The sequence below is a fragment of the Acomys russatus genome, chromosome 30 (assembly GCF_903995435.1).
Source record: "Acomys russatus chromosome 30, mAcoRus1.1, whole genome shotgun sequence".
NCBI classification, from domain to species: domain Eukaryota; kingdom Metazoa; phylum Chordata; class Mammalia; order Rodentia; family Muridae; genus Acomys; species Acomys russatus.
This window is the reverse complement of record NC_067166.1, coordinates 17,923,445-17,941,637: the sequence shown is the minus strand read 5'-3', so window position 1 is coordinate 17,941,637 and position 18,193 is coordinate 17,923,445. Positions and strand designations below refer to the sequence as shown.

General features: G+C 38.5%; 1 protein-coding gene across 1 annotated transcript in view; it reads right to left on the bottom strand.

The window, feature by feature from the left end:
- The window catches only part of Ankrd31 (ankyrin repeat domain 31), a 140,384-nt gene that overhangs the window by 54,960 nt on the left and 67,231 nt on the right, over positions 1–18,193 (bottom strand). Inside the window, exons 12-16 of the mRNA XM_051172275.1 lie at positions 12,563–12,615; positions 10,478–11,930; positions 9,622–9,792; positions 3,020–3,157; positions 2,123–2,265 (exon numbers count right to left, since the gene is read on the bottom strand). Coding sequence (XP_051028232.1) covers positions 2,123–2,265; positions 3,020–3,157; positions 9,622–9,792; positions 10,478–11,930; positions 12,563–12,615 — 1,958 coding nt within the window. The remainder of the gene's footprint in view (positions 1–2,122; positions 2,266–3,019; positions 3,158–9,621; positions 9,793–10,477; positions 11,931–12,562; positions 12,616–18,193) is intronic.

Sequence of the window (18,193 nt, the reverse complement as noted above, 5' to 3'; positions counted from 1 at the left end):
TTTGGCTTATGATTTTATTCTGTGACTATAAAAGTTAGTGTAACTACTTCCAAGATGGAACATGTTATTTGAGGCAAACTGAACCCATGCTTCTGTTTCATGGTCATGTATATCTGTTGCTGAATAAACTGTTTCCCTGTTGTTACGATGCACTGTATTTTGCATCATAACAATTACAGAGAGCACAGAGATCTTCAGAAAACTAAGATAAAACTAATCTATAATTTTATCAATCCCACTGCTGTTCGTACCCATGACTGGAATAAAGCCAATGCTCAAAGAGGCCTCTGCACCCCTATGCTCATTCCAACATTATTCACTATAAAGGAGATGCGAATGAATGCAGATGTTTGCTGGTGAATGAGAAAGTAACACACACACATATTTTCATACTCCTATATATTCCCACACATGTGCAATGGCATAATACCCAGCATTTAAAAACAAGCAAAGCGTCCTGGCATGCAATACCATTGGCATGTGGCTGACTGAGCCAAGGACACAGCAGGTTTCAAGGCACTCTGCGCTATCTAGCTAGATCTTGTAAAAACCATACGTTCTTGAGAATTTGTTCATTCTTTGTTATTTTAAATACTTTAAAGTCCAAAAAATTCTGCCCAAAGAAGCCTCCTGATCTTGGACTTACTTTAAATGTTAGTTCACATCTCCTATCTCTATAAATATTAAACTCAGAAACATATGGCTACACTTAGGCTGAAATAGCATGGGGAAATTTACAAAATTATTACTTGGCTCTCAGAGCTATAGACATACAAATAAGTACTCAAGAGAGTTGCAAAGAATTTTGTGTCCATGTCCATATTCGTGTGTGTGTGTGTGTGTGTGTGTGTGTGTGTGTGTGTATGTGTGGGTGACTGTGAGGGAACATGTGTACATGTGAATATAAAGCCAGAGGTCACCCTTAGGTGTCATTCATTTAAAACCTGTACCTTGGTTTTTGAGACAGGGCCTCTCGGTGGAACCTGGTGCTTACTGGCTGGGCAAGGCTGTGTGGTCAGTGAGTCTGAGAACTGCCTACTCCACTTCCTCAACACTGAGTTCTCACTTATGTCGGTTCTAAAGATTGAACTTGGGTTCTCATGTTTGCCTTGGATTTTCATGTCCTCAGCTCCTGTGTTACTTTTGGTTATAGTAAGATTCTTCCACGATTTGTCAAAAAGAAAAGAAGAGGAAGAAAAAGAAAGAAGAACGATGATGATGAGTTTGGGGGCTGGAGCAACTTCTCAGTGGTAAAGACCACTGGCTGCTCTTAAGGAAGATCCAGGTTAAGACTGCAAACAAAGCAGGGTAGATAACCACTGTCTGTTACTCCTGTTCCAAGGGATTTGATTCCTCTTCTGGCCGCTGAGGGTACTGCATGGATGTGGTACACACACATGAAATGTAGGCAAAACACTCATCCACATTAATAATAAATTTACTACAACTACGACAACGACAACGACGACCACCACCACCGCCTAGAAACAAAACTTTTGAGTCTTAAGGTCAGTATTTGAAATGGTGTAATTGAAACAATGACCTTTTAATTTCCTGTGACATGTTTACTGCTTGGTACTGCTTGGTGGAGAAAACTAAAGTAAGTGATGAGGATGACAAATTTCCAAACAGCAGTCACTTCATGCTTCTCCCTCCACAGGACCGAGAACACCTAGGTCAGAAAAGAACTGCTCGGGTGGGTGTGAGGGTGCATGCTGCCTCCTGGCACACAGGAGGTTGGGGCAGAAGCAATCTTTAAGTTCGAGGCCAACCTCAATTGCACATTAAGAGCCTGTCTTAAAAAATGAAGTATCTGTCCAACGTCTCATCACTAATATTAGATCCTTTGCAGAAATCACATTAGACAGTTAAAAATAAAATTAGATTTACAGGATGTTTTCTTTTGACCTATGACATATGTGATAGACAATGGAAAAATAATTCATTAAAATATGTGCTGATTTTCTAATCCACACACTATTATTTCTTCATTCATAATTTTAGCAGGCTTTAAATAATTTATTAGCATAAATATCTCCTTAGTTCTCAGTTTAAAATACCTTCATTTTTCACTCATTTTCCTAAGGAAAGAACAGGAAGCTAACCTGTCAAGCACCATTACCTTTAAATGATTCCCCGCAACAGCACCATGTAAAGGCAAAATTCCATCTATATTTTCACAGTTGACATCTGCACCAGCTTTTAATAACTCTATAATTACATCACTCAACCCCTCACTAGCTGCCTCATGAAGGGGTGTCCAGCCTGAAAAAGAGAGAAAGAGAACAATAATAAAGCTGTTCCACACTTATCAAGTCCATGTAATATAGTTAAAGGGGTCCTTGTGTTAGGGGACTCAGGAAGTCTACTGAAATACATGCACTAAGTATTGGACAAGAAATAATTTCAAAAGTATTGCTTCTAAAACATATGAGCTTCATTTTTGGAAAAAAGTGCCCCAACAGAAACAGGACAAATGCTAATCCTTTCAGCGTGGGTTTGATGCTATCTTATCTCGGATGTGCACTGCTCCATTTCTATTTAAAGCAGTATCTGACTCAGTAAACCTTTGCATTTCCCTCTTTAATTATTTACATGAGATTATTTTATTTATAAGCCAAATACCACAAAATTCATTTTTAGGACAGGTTTAGAATAAGAAAGAAAAAACAGGAAAAGAGGGAGTCACATAAAGGAAGCAGCGAGAGAAGACCGGACAGGAAGCTGGCAACCTTCTGCATGTTCTCCAGGTCAGGGGAGGGACTAAGGCTTCCACGGCACAGTCTAACTAGCTCCCTTTACTCCCCATTCTCTGCATCCTTCTGGATGTGCTCAGTTGTAAGAACTGTTTCAAAGGAGACAGTCGCTGAAACAGTGACAAATCTTATTCACCAAATTAAACTATGGTATAAAAATACAGTTCAAAGTATCAGCTAGCATCAAAATTGGGGGCAAAGAAACAAAATAGTATTTCAGTGAGGTCAGATTAAAAAACACAAACAATTAAAAGGACTCAAACCTGCATTATCTTTCAGATTCACATTGGCTCCAGATTCTATTAGAACTTTCACCAGAGAAAGATTTCCTCTTCTGGAAGCCAAGTGGAGCCGGCTCTCTCCTTTGGGGTCTCTCTTACTGACTCCAGCTGTGTTCGCTTCTGTAATTGTACCAAGCAAACCTGCACCTTATTTTCTGCAAAGCACTCATTGTTATAAAGGACCTTAGAAAATACAGATCTACTTCTTGGTAATACTCTAAACAAGATGAACTACATTAAACCTATGTAATATTGCCTCTTTGTACAAAAAACAGGACAGAAAGTTTTTATTTTAGATCACAACTCCAGATAAGAGACCATCACCATAGGGGAGTCACAGGAACAGGAGTTTGAGATAGCTGCTTAAGATCTTGCAAGCTCATTATATTGAAGTATGCAGAAGGTATATAACAGATAAAACTGAAAATACTGGAAAGTTTTAATGATAAATTGATAACCGCCTACTAGATACTATGTATCCTTTTACTAGATGCCTCTTTCAAGGTGTTTCTGAACTGGAGATATATGCTAATTTTCAGAGTTAGTTCATGAGAGGTGAGTAATAAAGGCATAGTTTCTTTTTAAAATTGTATCACAATTTCTTGGGCATACATCAGTAAATTGGGGAAACTGCTGTTTTTTGTTTAAATCCTAGTTCGAGAAGAAATAGTAATGGTTTTCATTCATTCAAGCAAATACTCAGTCAAACACTTGGTTAAAACACATTTGTTCAGTTTCACATTCATCTCATTCTCAGTAGTCCTTTAACAAAAGAATAAATTATTTTTTTGTTTGCTCATTTGTTTGTTTTTCTTTTCTAAGACAGGGTTTCTTTGTGTAGCCCTGGCTGCCCTGGACTCACTTTGTAGACCAGGCTGGCCTCCAACTCACAGAAATCTGCCTGCTTCTGCCTCCCTAAGTGTTGGGATTACAGGCGTGTGCCACTGCACTCGGCAAAGTTTTTCTTAAAATAACCACATTCTGATGTTATGGAGATGCCTGTGCGTTGTAGGCATTAGTGCAGGCTTGGAATGCCAACACTCGGAGGCTGACGGAGGAGAGTCATGAGCTGTCGGTCAATGTAGGCCACAAAGTGAAATTCTATCTCAAAAACAAAGCAAAACTCCTCCGCCACAGCTGTTTCACAATGTGTATGTTCCTACCACATATGGGAACAGACTGTAACAGACTGTCTTTTTGGGTTCTCTGTTTTTCTTTCATTGAAAACTCAGTACAAAGTCATTTTCCAAAGAGACTCCTTTAAAGTCTTTTCTTTGCACTGTAAGTTAGAGAGATTAAGTTGCAACTAAAAACAATGAACAAACTGTATTTTTCCTCATTTCTTCCCCACACCAGGTCCTGTACCAGAGGACCAGGATATCTGCTGTTATATTATACCATCTATATGCGACATAGAAGCTGCAGCTACGAGATCGAAATAATATGAGAGTACCAACTGATACCAATGCTGATAAGGGAAACTTCACAAGGTCCCACGCCCTAGATGAAGAGCTCCAGGAATGTAATGACCACTGAGAGAGGATGAATCAGTCTTCCTCAGGGATAAGTCCCAAATATTGAATATTGATTACCTAATATCAAGTGGTCATGTCTAAAAACACATACATACAAGCAATACTAGGTGGTCTCACTAGGTTGTGTTTATATGTAACAATAACAATTAATGACAAAAATCATGAATTTGAGAGAAAGGTATAAGGAAAGGACCAGAGGAAGAATGATGTACATATAATAAATATACATAAAATCTTAAAAATTAAAAAAATTGAAGCAAAAATTATTCAGTGTTACTATCACCAAAAATCTCTATAACATTTAGGAGAGATTTTAAAATAATCTGACACAACTTCTAAAGTGTCCAAGTAGTACTCATTAAACACCTCCTGCAGACAACTGTAGTCTGGAAAGGGTGCTACTGTTAACAAGTACAGGCCTTCCTCTCTTGTCCTTTGTAGCAGTGCTCCTTAAACACTTTTACCTAGTGACTCCTTTGTGCCCACGAAATTTTTGGATGACTTAGAATGTGGGTACATAAAAGAGGTATACCAATCAATTATGGATAATAACTCATAAAGAGATTATTTTAAGATGATTCTTTGATTTTGATATATATCTCAATATATATATATTTGGTATATTTTTGATATATATATATAAATCTGCATTTACTAAAGATGAAGTCAAATTTGTGTATTAAGGAGATGGATGTACTTGCTTTTTTAAAATTAATTTATTCATATTACATCTTGATTGTTAGCCCTTCCCTTGTTTCCTCCTATTCCTCCCTCCCTCCCACTTCCCCCCTTCTCCCCTCCCCTATGTCTGTGATTGAGGGAGACCTCCTCCCCCTATATATGCTCTTAGAGTATCGAGTCTCTTCTTGGTAACTTGCTATCCTTCCTCTGAGTGCTGCCAGGCCTCCCCATCCAGGGGACGTGGTCAGAAAAGGGGCACCAGAGTTCGTGTGAGAGTCAGATCTCACTCTCCACTCACCAGTGGAGAATATCCTGTTCGTCGGCTAGGTCTTGGTAGGTTTACTGCCTATATTCTCCTTGGCTGGTGCCTTAGTTTGAGGAGGACCCCAGGACCCAGATCTGCCTGTCATAAAGTTCTTCTTGTAGGTTTCCAGGACCCTTTGGATCCTACTATTTCCCCATTCTTCCATGCTACTCTCACCTAAAGTCTCAATAGGATGTCCTCTCCTCTGACCCACTTTCCTGGTAAGTAAAGTTTTTCATGGGACGTATCCCTTGGACTAGTGTCTTGATATAAGTGAGTATATACCGTTTGTCTCTTTTTGCTTCTGGGTGAACTCACTCATTATGATAATTTCTAGATCAATCCATTTGCCCACAAATTTTGGGAATTCCTTGTTTTTAATAGCTGAGTAGTATTCCATAGTGTAAATGTACCACAGTTTCTTAGTCCATTCTTCTACTGAGGGACACTTAGGCTGTTTCCATGTTCTGGCTATTATATATAAAGCAGCTATGAACATGGTTGAGCATATATGTCCCTGTTGTGTGGTAGGGCATTTTCTGGGTATATTCCTAGGAGTGGGATGGCTGGGTCTTGAGGAAGCCCTATTCCCATTTTTCTGAGAAAGCGCCAGATAGCTTTCCAAAGTGGTTGTACTAGTTTGCATTCCCACCAGCAATGAAGGAGTGTTCCTCTTTCTCCACATCCTCGCCAACATGTGGTGTCATTTGAGTTTTTTATCTTAGCCATTCTGATGGGTGTAAGGTGTGTACTTGCTTTTTATATGACAAATTAAATCTTGGCTGAATGTTTCACACTGCAGGATAGACAGCATTTTCAGCATTTGTGATAATCAGTATTAATTGACTATCAACAGGATCTAGAATTACATGCTTCTGAGCATGTCTATAAGAGAATTTCTAGAGTGAGTTAATTAAGGTGAGGAGAGCCGTCTGAAGTTTGTCCATGTTATTTCATGGGCTGGAGTCTGGTTAGAATAGGAGAAAGCAAGGTGAGTAAGAGCATGCATAGCTCTCTGCTTCCCTACTGTAAATGAAATGTGGCCAGCTGTCCCCTGCTTGTTTTGCTATGCCTTACCTCACCATGATAGGTGATAGACAGATGGATAGATGGATGGATGGATAGATGAATAGATAGGTAGGTAGGTAGATAGATAGAATATTCTATCTTTATATTTGAACTATAAGGCAAAATAAACCATTCCTCATTTAAGTTGCTTGTTTTATAGGTATTACTTCAGCAATGAGAAGATTAACTAATGTAACAAATTCTCAGAGTTGATCGATATTTCAGTGTTCTATTCACTAATACAGAGAATGCCACCTCACATGAATACATAGTACAAACAGCAGAATCATGTTTAGAGCCATTCAGAAACTGTTTGAAACTCTGACCCAATCCCAAATCAAAATTCACTTAGTTATTTCTCTTATGAAAGTCAAGTCAGTAATTCAAAAAATCTGATCTTTCAGATCAAACATTATAATACAATGCAATTTAAAGATACACTAATACTTATGTGTTGAGTAATTATGGTAGGAAAATATTAAGTCTTTTGATCATAATGAATCCATTATGTTTCTATAAAAGTAACAAAGTGCATGTGTAGTGAAGAAAGCCCTGAAACCCATCCTGTGCAATCGTCTCAGATCTGAGCAGTGTCGGGCAGGGTTCTGCGGCTCTCTGCGGCATGAAGGCATGGACAGCATGGACAGTGCACAGGCATGCTGTGTGCTCAGAAGCAAGGCTGAAGGCTCACTTATATGAGTGAACTTGCAGGACACAGCACAAGTAAGTGCTGCCACAAACACCTTAGATTCATTACATGCTTAATTTCAGGTTAAAATCTTTTAATATTGCCAAAAATTTCCCAAGCTCTACCTTCAGTTATGTGACTCTTGAGGTTCCAACACATAAGTTTTTTGTTTGTTTTGTTTTTCAAGACAGGGTTTCTTTGTGAAGCCTTGGCTGTCCTGGACTCACTCTGTAGACCAGGCTGGCCTCGAGATCTGCCTGCCTCTGCCTCCCGAGTGCTGGGACTACAGGTGTACACCACCTCCCCAGCTTCAATGCAGTTTTAAGCTGTGCTTTACAGATTTGTGAAGCTCTATCAACTCCCCTACATCTCTTTCTAACGACAGCATCTATATATTCTTTTACGTTTTTAATGCAGTTATATATAGGGTCTCACTATGTAGCCTGACTAGCCTGGAATTCAGAGACATCTGCTTGCCTCCTGAGTGCCAGGTGAAAAGGTGTGTTTTATCACTCCCACCCATGCCATTACATTTCCTTTCTTTCTTTCTTTCTTTCTTTCTTTCTTTCTTTCTTTCTTTCTTTCTTTCTTTCTTTCTTTCTGAGACAGGGTTTCTCTGTGTAGCCTTGGCTGTCCTGGACTCACTTTGTAGACCAGGCTGGCCTCAAACTCACAACAATCTGCCTGCCTCTGCTTCCCAGGGGCTGGGATTAAATGCCTGCACTACCATGCCTGGCTAGACATTTTCTTTTTTAAAAAAGCCCTCCCTCCCCAGACAGGGTTTCTCTGTGTAACCTTGGCCGTCCTGGACTCCCTTTGTAGACCGGGCTGGGGATCACAGGTGTGGGCCATCATTCCCCACTGCCATTATGTTTTTAGCATCTGAAAACTCTGTTTTATTCTCTGATAATTCCTTCTTTTCTTTACTTTAAAAAAATGAAATATTCTTGAATTTTGTTTCTTCTGGGTGTCTTTGATCTGAGCAGTTTACTTTGATGTCTCTTTCATATTGGAGCATTTATAAAATATGTTTGTATTTAAATGATGGAAAATACAGAAAATCTATGGCTGGTGGGAGCAGTGCAGTAGAACTGAGGGCATGGTTAAAGTCACTGCTACCACGGTTAGGAGATAAGGAAGTATCAGGGAACCTCCTGATGCCCATATCTAGAATCCTCTGTTCAAGTTGCTTACAGGTTGGTGGAATGACATGCATACACAAAGTTCTACATAAATATGATGAAGTGCTACTAAGGAAGTATGCTAGTTTGTTGGGTCAGCTCTAACAACTTATACATTATAAGGTATAATTTCTTCTGCTACCTGAAATCTAGAATTAAGGTGCCAGCATGGATATATACTGGTTACTCTAGGGGTTTTCCATGCCTCTTCCAGCTCCTGGTGGCTGTTGGCACTCTTTGGCTTTGCCAGCTTTAGGCTACATGAACTCCTTTACTCATCTTCTCTGTGTCTCAAATTCCCTCCATCTTTCTCTTATAAAAATTTTTTTCATTAGATTTAGGGCTCATCTAAGTAACTCAGAATGGTTCCACCTCAAAGACCTTAATTTGATTATTTACATAAATATTCCTTTTCTAAAGAGGGTAAAACTGTTCGATCATTTATCAGAGAGGTGTTATTCATATGCTCCAGAGACTAAGAAGTACACTTATTAATGAAAGACCCTCATTCAATCCACTGTAGGAAGTATAACCATAAAAGTCTTCAATTTATACAAAAGAGGGAAAATACAAGAAGGCTCACACAGAAAATGCCTTGTCCAGCACTTTTCCTACCTCATAACAACATATAAATTGACTTTTCAGTGCTTAGTATTTAACTTGAGGTGCCCAGGTTGTTGTTCATTACAAGATTAGCTTTCAGAACCACTAAAGGAGTGATAGTTTGCCACACAAATATAGACAGTTGATTAATGTGACAAAAATTATGCCCATGCTTCTTTAATATTCCTTAAGTTAAAAGAGCTAAATGATGTGCCCTAAGAATCTGAGACATTACACAGTGCTAGCCCTTCCACTGAATATTTTTGACGTCTGTACTGTTTATCTGCTCTAATGTAACAACAGAAAGCCATAGCCAGCAATATGACAAACAGAAATCTGGAGACTACCGGACATTCTCAAGTGGACCTTCCACAATAAGAGCTGAGATCATCTCACAGCTAAAGGAATGTGCTCCAGCATGAAAAGCAAACAAATGCCCACCAGTTTAATTAAACATTTAGGAATTCTTTAAAGTAGATAGTGAGGCTTAACTGCAAAACTTTGACATAAACATGTATACAAACCTTGGCTGCAGGGAGCTTTCAAGGAACTTTTTCTTTTTCTGAAATTCTGGTCTTTTCTGTGTTCTTGTGTATCACAAGGCATGTGAGTTTCAGAGTTCATGTTTTCCTTTTTCTCCTTACAATATTTTACAGTTCTTTCAGCTCTACTGGGATTAATAGTTACCTCCTCATCTGAAACACAACCATTTATATTATTATTCTTATAGTTCCCCTTACTGGCTATATGACAAGAAAACGAGGCTCCTGTTCTTCCAGAGTTTCTGTTTCAGTGAGAACTACTTATTAGGAGCCCTGAAAACATTTTTACAAAGCAAACTAAGTATTGCTGGCTGCAGTGCTAATGGAAACCCAAGAACAGCTGCAATCATAGAGCTACCAATTAGTGCCATATTTTAAAGATATAAAACTGGCAGACATACTGTTCATTAGCTTTCACTGGTATCAGTTTAGCAACCTTCTTTGATAGAAACAGTTTGACTTTCAAAGTAAATGCTAGGGATGTCTGGCTAGCTCAGAAAAATAGAGCAAGTCAGCCTCTTACTTGCATATCCAACACAAATGCCTTACTGAACTCATCAGCTTCCCAAGCCATGACCCCCATGAAGGCCTTACGCTTTTCATCAGGGCCAAAAGGTTAAGCAGAATTCAGTTGTAAATTTCTACAGGAGATCTATAAGTAATGTACAGCTGGACATGGTGTGATCCCAGCATTCCGGAGACAGAGGCAGGCAGATCTCTGTGAGTTTGAGGTCAGCCTGGTCTACAAAGTAAGTCCAAGACAGCCAAGGCCACACAGAGAAACCCTGTCTCAAAAACAAAACAAAACAAAAAAGTACAAATTCAGAAATATTCATACCTGATTTGTAAGCAATTTCCTTCTCCTTTCCTTGATTAAGTTGTGAGGAATTAGCCAATTCTTTTTTCACATTGTCAGCGGAGTGTAAATCTGAATGATTCCGTATCCCTGGAAGGTCTTGCCTTCTTTTTCCAGTTTTAGCTGTTCCTGGTACCTGAGGAGGAGCACTTGTGGGTACAGGGCTAGTTGAAGAAGCCGGGTTTTGGCCTTCCGCAGTACGCTCCCTCTCTGGGTCTTGCTTCTCCACATCATGTGTGTCATCAGCTTCATTTACTGAAGGAGTTGGGACTCTGTGGGCACTAGCCTGGGATGCGTGAAGCTGCTCCACTCCAACAGTCAGCCGGGAAACTGTCTGTGCTGAAGGCAGTCTTATATGAGGCACAGAACTTTGCTTAGTACGAAAATATGAGTGGTCAAAAGCAATTCCATATACACACTTCTCATAAATTAGAATATTCTCTTCAGAAATTAAGGTATTGTTTAAATCACAAGAGTTAACAGCTTCCTCTTGTGGGTATGTAGTTAGGCTGCCTACTTTTGGCTCATCTTCTTGTGAAGAACACTTTTCAGAAGGTAGAAACTGTTGAGAATCCACTTCTCTATTTGTCATGCTTTCTTCCTTATGACAGTGGCCGATGCCCTCGTTGTCAGAGGTGTGGCAGTCACTATCACTGTCAGCACAGAATCCCTTTATGAAGGAGAGGAAAGAGTTCTCCCATTTGTTACTGCTCTTGCCCTTTTCATCTGAATGGTTGTCTTCAGGGGACTCAGCTGGGCTGTTGCACGGCTCTTGGTTAGTGTGAGCCTGTGGATCTGCAGTTACATGTGGCCATTTTATCTCTTTATATGATGAAAGCTCAGAGAAGGAAGCAGCTTTAGCTTCATCAATGGACTCTAATTCCAGGAACTGCACCTCTTGAGGACCTGGTAAACCCAGGATGTGGGTGTTGGACTTTGTGAAAGGCAAAGCAGCCTCATTGCTATCTATCCCATTCTCCAAGCTTGGTAGGGTTGGGGTAGAAAGTTTACGCGATTCTTCTGGAAGGGCATCAAGAGTCTGGACAGTATGCTGGTACTGAGGGACTAATGTGTTCATTCCCCCGAGAGAAGAAAGAGCTATTCCCTGACTTAAACTGCAGTCTTTATCGTCTTCTTGCGTCCTTTCAGGTTGTCTATTTCTTCGTCCTTTATTCTTAGTTCTGCTATTTTTCCTATTGTGGAGATTATTCCCTCTGAGTCCTGTAGAGTTTGTTTGCTTAATAGTTGATTTCTTAGGTTTGGACTTGCCAAATTTTGTGGTTTGGGAATTTTTCTGGCAATATTCATGTACATACTCCTTATTTATAAGTAAATTGTTGCTTCTCTTATTGATTTCTACATGTCCTGGTTCCTGTCTATTAAATTTTTCACCACAATTAAATTCAGTATAATTATTAGAACTTAGTTTTGGTTTCTATAAAACAAACAAACAAACAAAAACTATGGTTAGCTTTAATTTCAGCGGCAGATCTATAGATCTACTGTAAAGGGAGTGTTACAGGAGTATTTTCAAGACACTCTCCTTCAAAGTGACACATAGCAAGGACTAGAACTAAGGATGTCTCTTCCTTTGCCATCTATAAGAAATATGGGTAGGGAAGTGGAAAACGGGATTTAAAAACTTAAAGACAAGTGACTGCTAAACTGGCACCTGAACGTGGGATGCTAAGATTAAGACAAGAACATTACTTCTCACTGGATATGCCGCTAACACCAGGTGAAAAGTTGCCTCGTGTAATGTGAAATTTGTTGGACTGACAACTGTAAATTATACTTAAATCAGAAAAATTTTGATAAATTCCAGACCCCATAAAGAATGACAGAAAGGAAATGGCTTACAAAGTATTTCCCTACTACGCTACACTTACTAAATACTTCTCAGCCTGAGAGACTGGGCCTCCTGCTATCTCAGGCAAATATTCCATTATCTTAAACCAAAGGTGAAGTCACTAACCTGACTATACTTTACCAGTCTTTCTTTCACTCTGGTAACCTATAAAAATAACCAGTAGGCACAGATCTACAAAAATGTTCATTACTAGATACCTTGAACTGGAATATATCTTCTACATATGTTGGGTCAGTGCTCTTCCTTTGAGCTGCAGACAAAAAGAGAAAAATAAAAGATAGCTTCTGGTAGTTAGATCTAGACTTCTAAAACCTGAAAGTATTTTGCCATGAAAAAAACTAGAGGGTGGGCCAACAAAATGGGCCAGCAGGTTTGTACATAGCCATGATGGCTTGAATTCAATCCCGGATCCCACAGGTGGCAGAAGACAACTACCCAGAGTTGTCCTCTGCCTTCCACATATCCACCTGGCATGTTCACACCTGTACTCACATACATGAATACACATGCACACTCAAAATAAATTAAAATTTAAAACTAGAGGGAATATATGAAGTCATGTAAATGTTTAATATTAAAGTTGGCATTTACAACATGACTATATGGTTTCTATATTTATTACAAGCTAAGTATTACTTTGAGCGATAATATTTCTATTGGAAAAGTAAACAGTTCTGACAAAATAACTAATAATAAAGATGGGCACTGAGCATCATGGGCTGGCAAGATGGCTCAGTGGGTAAAGGCACTTGCTGCCCAGCTTGACAGGCTGAGCCCCATCCCTGGGACTCACAAGGTGGAAGGAGAGAACTGACTCCTACAAGCTATCCTCTGGTCTCCAGACACAAGCCATAGTGTACACACACATCCATGCATATGTGCACTTGTGTGCTCTTGCATACACACACATGCAAATATACACACAAATAATGTAATTAATATAATAAAAATTTAATAGGTGATAATCATTTCCCAATATGTGTGTATAATACGGCCCTAGCATGAATGCTGCATTCTCTTCAAAGGAAAGCATGCACAGAAAAGATCACCAACATCATGAATGCATAGAGGGAACAAAAAGATGCACACACATATGTAAAACTAAGGTTGTTAATTAAAGGGTTGTAATTTAGCATATCTCTCCATGCCTTCTTAAAATATTGAATGTGTAATTATAACTATACATATATGCAGTTAACTATAAAAGATAAAACCTTAGGATGGTTTCTATTTGCACACAGAAAAATTCAATGAATATCTGATAGGAATAAATGAACATTTTAGAAGGGATACTTAAAAATATAAATTTCCTTGAATATTAGTAGGAAACAAAATATCTTAACAAGGACATAATTAAATATGAGGAATTTATTTCTTAGAAATGACTTTTTCCACTACAACAAATTATAATGTATATAGTCAAGCCTCTATCACTCACCCACCCCATTCAAGTGAGGAAAGTTGTTCACAATGTCCTGCCCACACCACACTCCAGAGCTCCACTATTGCTTCTCTTGTTTGTGTACTGGGTGACCCTTGGCAAGTTTCTTAATGTCTCTGCCTTCATAGAAATGCCCATAAATGAAAACCAACAGCCGGGCATGGTGGTGTATGCCTTTAATCCAAGAACTCAGGAGACAGAGGCAGAGGCAGGTGGATCCCTGTGACTTCAAGGCCAGCTTGGTCTACAGAATGAGTCCAGGATAGCCAAGGCTACACAGAGAAACCGTGTCTTAAAAAAAACAAAAAAACAACAACAAAAAGAAAAAATAAAAGAAAACTAACGACAACTACAGAGTTACAAAGATTAAATAGTAAAATCCATGTAAAGAAAATAGTCCATTATTACTACTGTTGCTGTTAATAGCTTTTAAGAACATAAAGGACACTATGCCCTCTCCTAACATTGTATTTTTAAAAAAGATTTATTTATTTATAACTCGTACAGCATTTGGCCTGCATGTTAGCCCCAGAAAACGGCACCAGATCTCATTATATATGGCTGTGAACCACCATGTGGGTGCTGGAAATTGAACTCTGGACCTTTGGAAGAACAGCCAGTGCTCTTAATCTCTGAGCCATCTTTCCAGCCCCTAACTTTGGTTCTTGGGTCAAAAGACAGAAATACTATTTTCTATAACTACCCAGACAGGTAAGCATGGATCCTAAGAGACTCTGAAGGAATAAAGGAGACTGTATTTCCTCTCAGCTCTAAGACCTATTCTCTAGTAGGCCAACTAACTGTACAGACGTACACTCTGACATGGGGAGTCTAGGCTGCTGGTAAGTTTGGAAACATTCCTTCTGCCCCTCTGAGCTCCTATCACAGTATGTTCAGGTTTTTACTGACAGTACTCCAAACCGCACACAAACATTTCCACAGATATTTGGGTTGATGAGTAGATATTAAAAGTCCAATCTGCAAGGCAGTGGTAGCAGACACCTTTAACTTCAGGAGGCAGAGACAGGCGAATCTCTGTGAAACTGAGGCCAGCTTGGTCTACACAGTAAGTTTCAGGTTAGCAAGGGCTAATAGTAAGACCCTATCTTAAAAAAAAAAGCAAAGCCAAATTGGCCAATTGCAGAAAACAGGGGAATGTCAATTACCCAAAACTGTCCAATGTCATAAAATCTGTAAGAATGAGTTTTACTCATTAAAGTAGATGTATATCCTAGAATAGAAATCAGAAAATATATTTCATATTGAGAATATTTTTAATTCTTCATTTCTATAATTTTAAAAAAACAACATTCTTCAGGGATGGGCTATATCTTAGGGGAAAATAAATAAACATAAAAATAAAACAAATCCCTCTTCAGTTACAATGTAAAGGTAAATGTTATGTATATATGTATGTATGTATACATGTATAAAACAAAACCCACACTATTTTGGAAAAAAGGGTGCTAATTAACGACAGAATTCAAGTGTTCATACTTAGTCAAACCACCTACTGAAGCACGATAAATTATTAAATTCTCTCACAAAGAAAGAATGAAAGCCAAGTCCCAAGAAGAAGGATTAGGAACTCCTTTACATGAAGGAAATTTCCTGTATGGGATTAGGTTAAGAAGCAGGGATTAGGGTGGGGTAGGTATTAGTGAACAGTGCTTCAGGATTTAGAGAAAGAATTCTAGAGAAAACATTTCACAGAAAGGGGAAAAAATCTCTTTTATTACGAAATAAAGAAGTCAAGCAATTAAGCACTCATCAAAGCAAATTGTATAGTTTATAAACTTTTGTCTCTAGCTGGATATTTTATTTGCAGTTTTAATGTGCCTCAAAATATAACTATGACTGGTATGCGCAACCATGCCCAGCCTAACTATGACTGCTTTAATAATCTACTTCAGCATGTTTTTATGCACCCAGCATCAACAAGTTGTTGTCTCTTCTAATGGGATTTGGTTCTGAAGAACTTCACTTGCTGCTTTGTGGCCTTCAGTAATTAGTGAAAGCAGCCCAGGCCCTATGTCTACAGATCCAGCCACTAAGGAGGCTAAGATAAGATGATGGCTTCATGTCAGGGCTTAAGATTAGCCTAAGCAATACAGTAAGATAACATTTTTAAAAATTCAGTGGTGTTCTCTCTTTATTATAAAAATGGGGCATTTTGGTCTAGGTTTCAGTCCTAGTCAATAGCATTTAAATAATTACAAGTAAAAGACATATAACGGGGCCGGGCGTGGTAGCACACGCCTTTAATCCCAGCACTTGAGAGGCAGAGGCAGGTGGATATCTGTGAGTTTAAGGCCAACCTAGTCTACAAAGCGAGTCCAGGACAGCCAAGGCTAACACAAGAGAGACCAAACAAAAACAAAAACAAAACCCCCAAACCCCAAAAGATATAAAATGAGTGGCTATAACACAATAAAATGGGAAAAACAATAAAATATAACTATAAAGGAAATGACCAACAATCAGAACGCTATATAGCCTCTTGTTTTCAGCAAATGCACTCAACATTAATTGTTGGAACTGTCTTATAATAAATATAATCTAGTTGGGACGGAAGTATACTTTCAATGTTATGTAAAACAACTTGTATCAAGATAAGAGCTTTCCCAGCAGAGTCATCAGAAAGCTTGTGACAAAAATCACTGTCCATGATGTTTCTATACTATGTTCTGAGGAAGCCTGGGCACTGCATTCTGATGTAGTCTTATGGGATATAATCATTTCTTTATCACATTCTTCACTGTAATTGTTTGTTGCTGTTGCTTTACATTCATTTTGTATTATTAGGTGTTACTTTAATTGGTACGTAATGTTTAGTAAGCCATGAATGATAGAAGAGGAAAAAGAGAAAAAAGAGAGAAGGAAAAAAAGAAGGGAGAGAAGAGGGAGGAAGTGAATTTCTGCAGAAAACTGATAAATTCTTTCAGCGTGATGGTGGTGAGCAGTGTTTTAGCTGCCAATATATGTCTGACTGGCAGGACTCTGAAGTGAGGCTACAGATTCTTGCTGCCTAGAGTCCTAGAGCTGCCTTTATTCCTGATCTTTCCCAAGGCCTGGATCCTCGCTTTCCTTTCACTCTTGAGCTGTTCTGGCAAAAATAACTGTCTGCCACAAAAGAAAAAAAAATAAATGAATGGATGGATAAATGAATAAATAAATGAAACAAAACATAGAGATAGATAGGCGGGTTGATTGAGAAAATTCGGTGTTCACATACATCTCCTGAATGGAAAACATAGTTTTTGTTGTAGGCACACATTCAAAAAGTATTTGCTGAATGGCTACTATGCATAAGGCCAATTCCATACTCATAAAAAGATAAAGCAAAGGCCTTTTTCCTTCATGGAGCTTAGATTCTCTATAAAGGCCACACCAATGAAGCAGTAAGTGACCAGCCTCCTGTGCCAGCGTATTATGTGCTGTGGAGGAGGGATCTGGAGAGCAATGGAAGGAGGGCTAGACTCAACACAGTGATGCCAAAAGTGTGTCCCGAATGTTTTTGAAACTGTCTTCAAAATACAGAAACAAAATTTTCTCTCCTTGAGTGTGGGTGAACTTAGTGACCCATTATTTTATATATTGTTCGCAAACAGAACATAGCAAAAGTGATGATTTAAGATGAGGTTATGAAAAGAATGGAACACCAACTCCTTTGAGCGAAGGAATCTTATAATGCTACAAAAAAAAAAAAAAAAATCAAACAGATGCTTTAAAGAGAGTATAAAAATATATCATGAGGCAGGCAGTGACAGCACAGGTCCTTAATCCCATCACTCAGGAGGCAGAACTCAGGAGGCAAAGGCAGGTAGATCTCTTGAGTTCAAGACCAGCTCTACAGAGCAAGTTCTAGGCCATCCAGGGGTACAAAGAGAAACCTTGTCTTGAAAACAAAATAAAACCAAAAAAAGCCAACCACCATACAATCAAACAAACACAAGAAAGAATACCATATATTTGAAGTATTTAAAAAAATATTTTATTAATAATCACAGATAAAATTATTTTCTAGCCTAACTTGACAATATAATAGATAGAAAATCAAATATGGCCATAAGAGAGGCTTCTTAGGTAGTGAATAATTGGTGTGTGTTTGTGTGTACGCATGTAATACATGTATGTATATATATATATACATGTGTATGATATACATACACATATATACAGATCCACATATATGTATTACAATCCACATTCACTGAAGTGGCTAGAACTAATTATAATTTCTATCATATCAAAATATTATTGGGGAAAAAAGCAGCAATTTATAAAATGTTTCTTGCTTGTTTTTAATTTATTTTTTATTTTTTATTTTTGAGACAGTGTCTCTCTATATAACCCTTGCTGTCCTGGAACTCACTACATAGGCCAC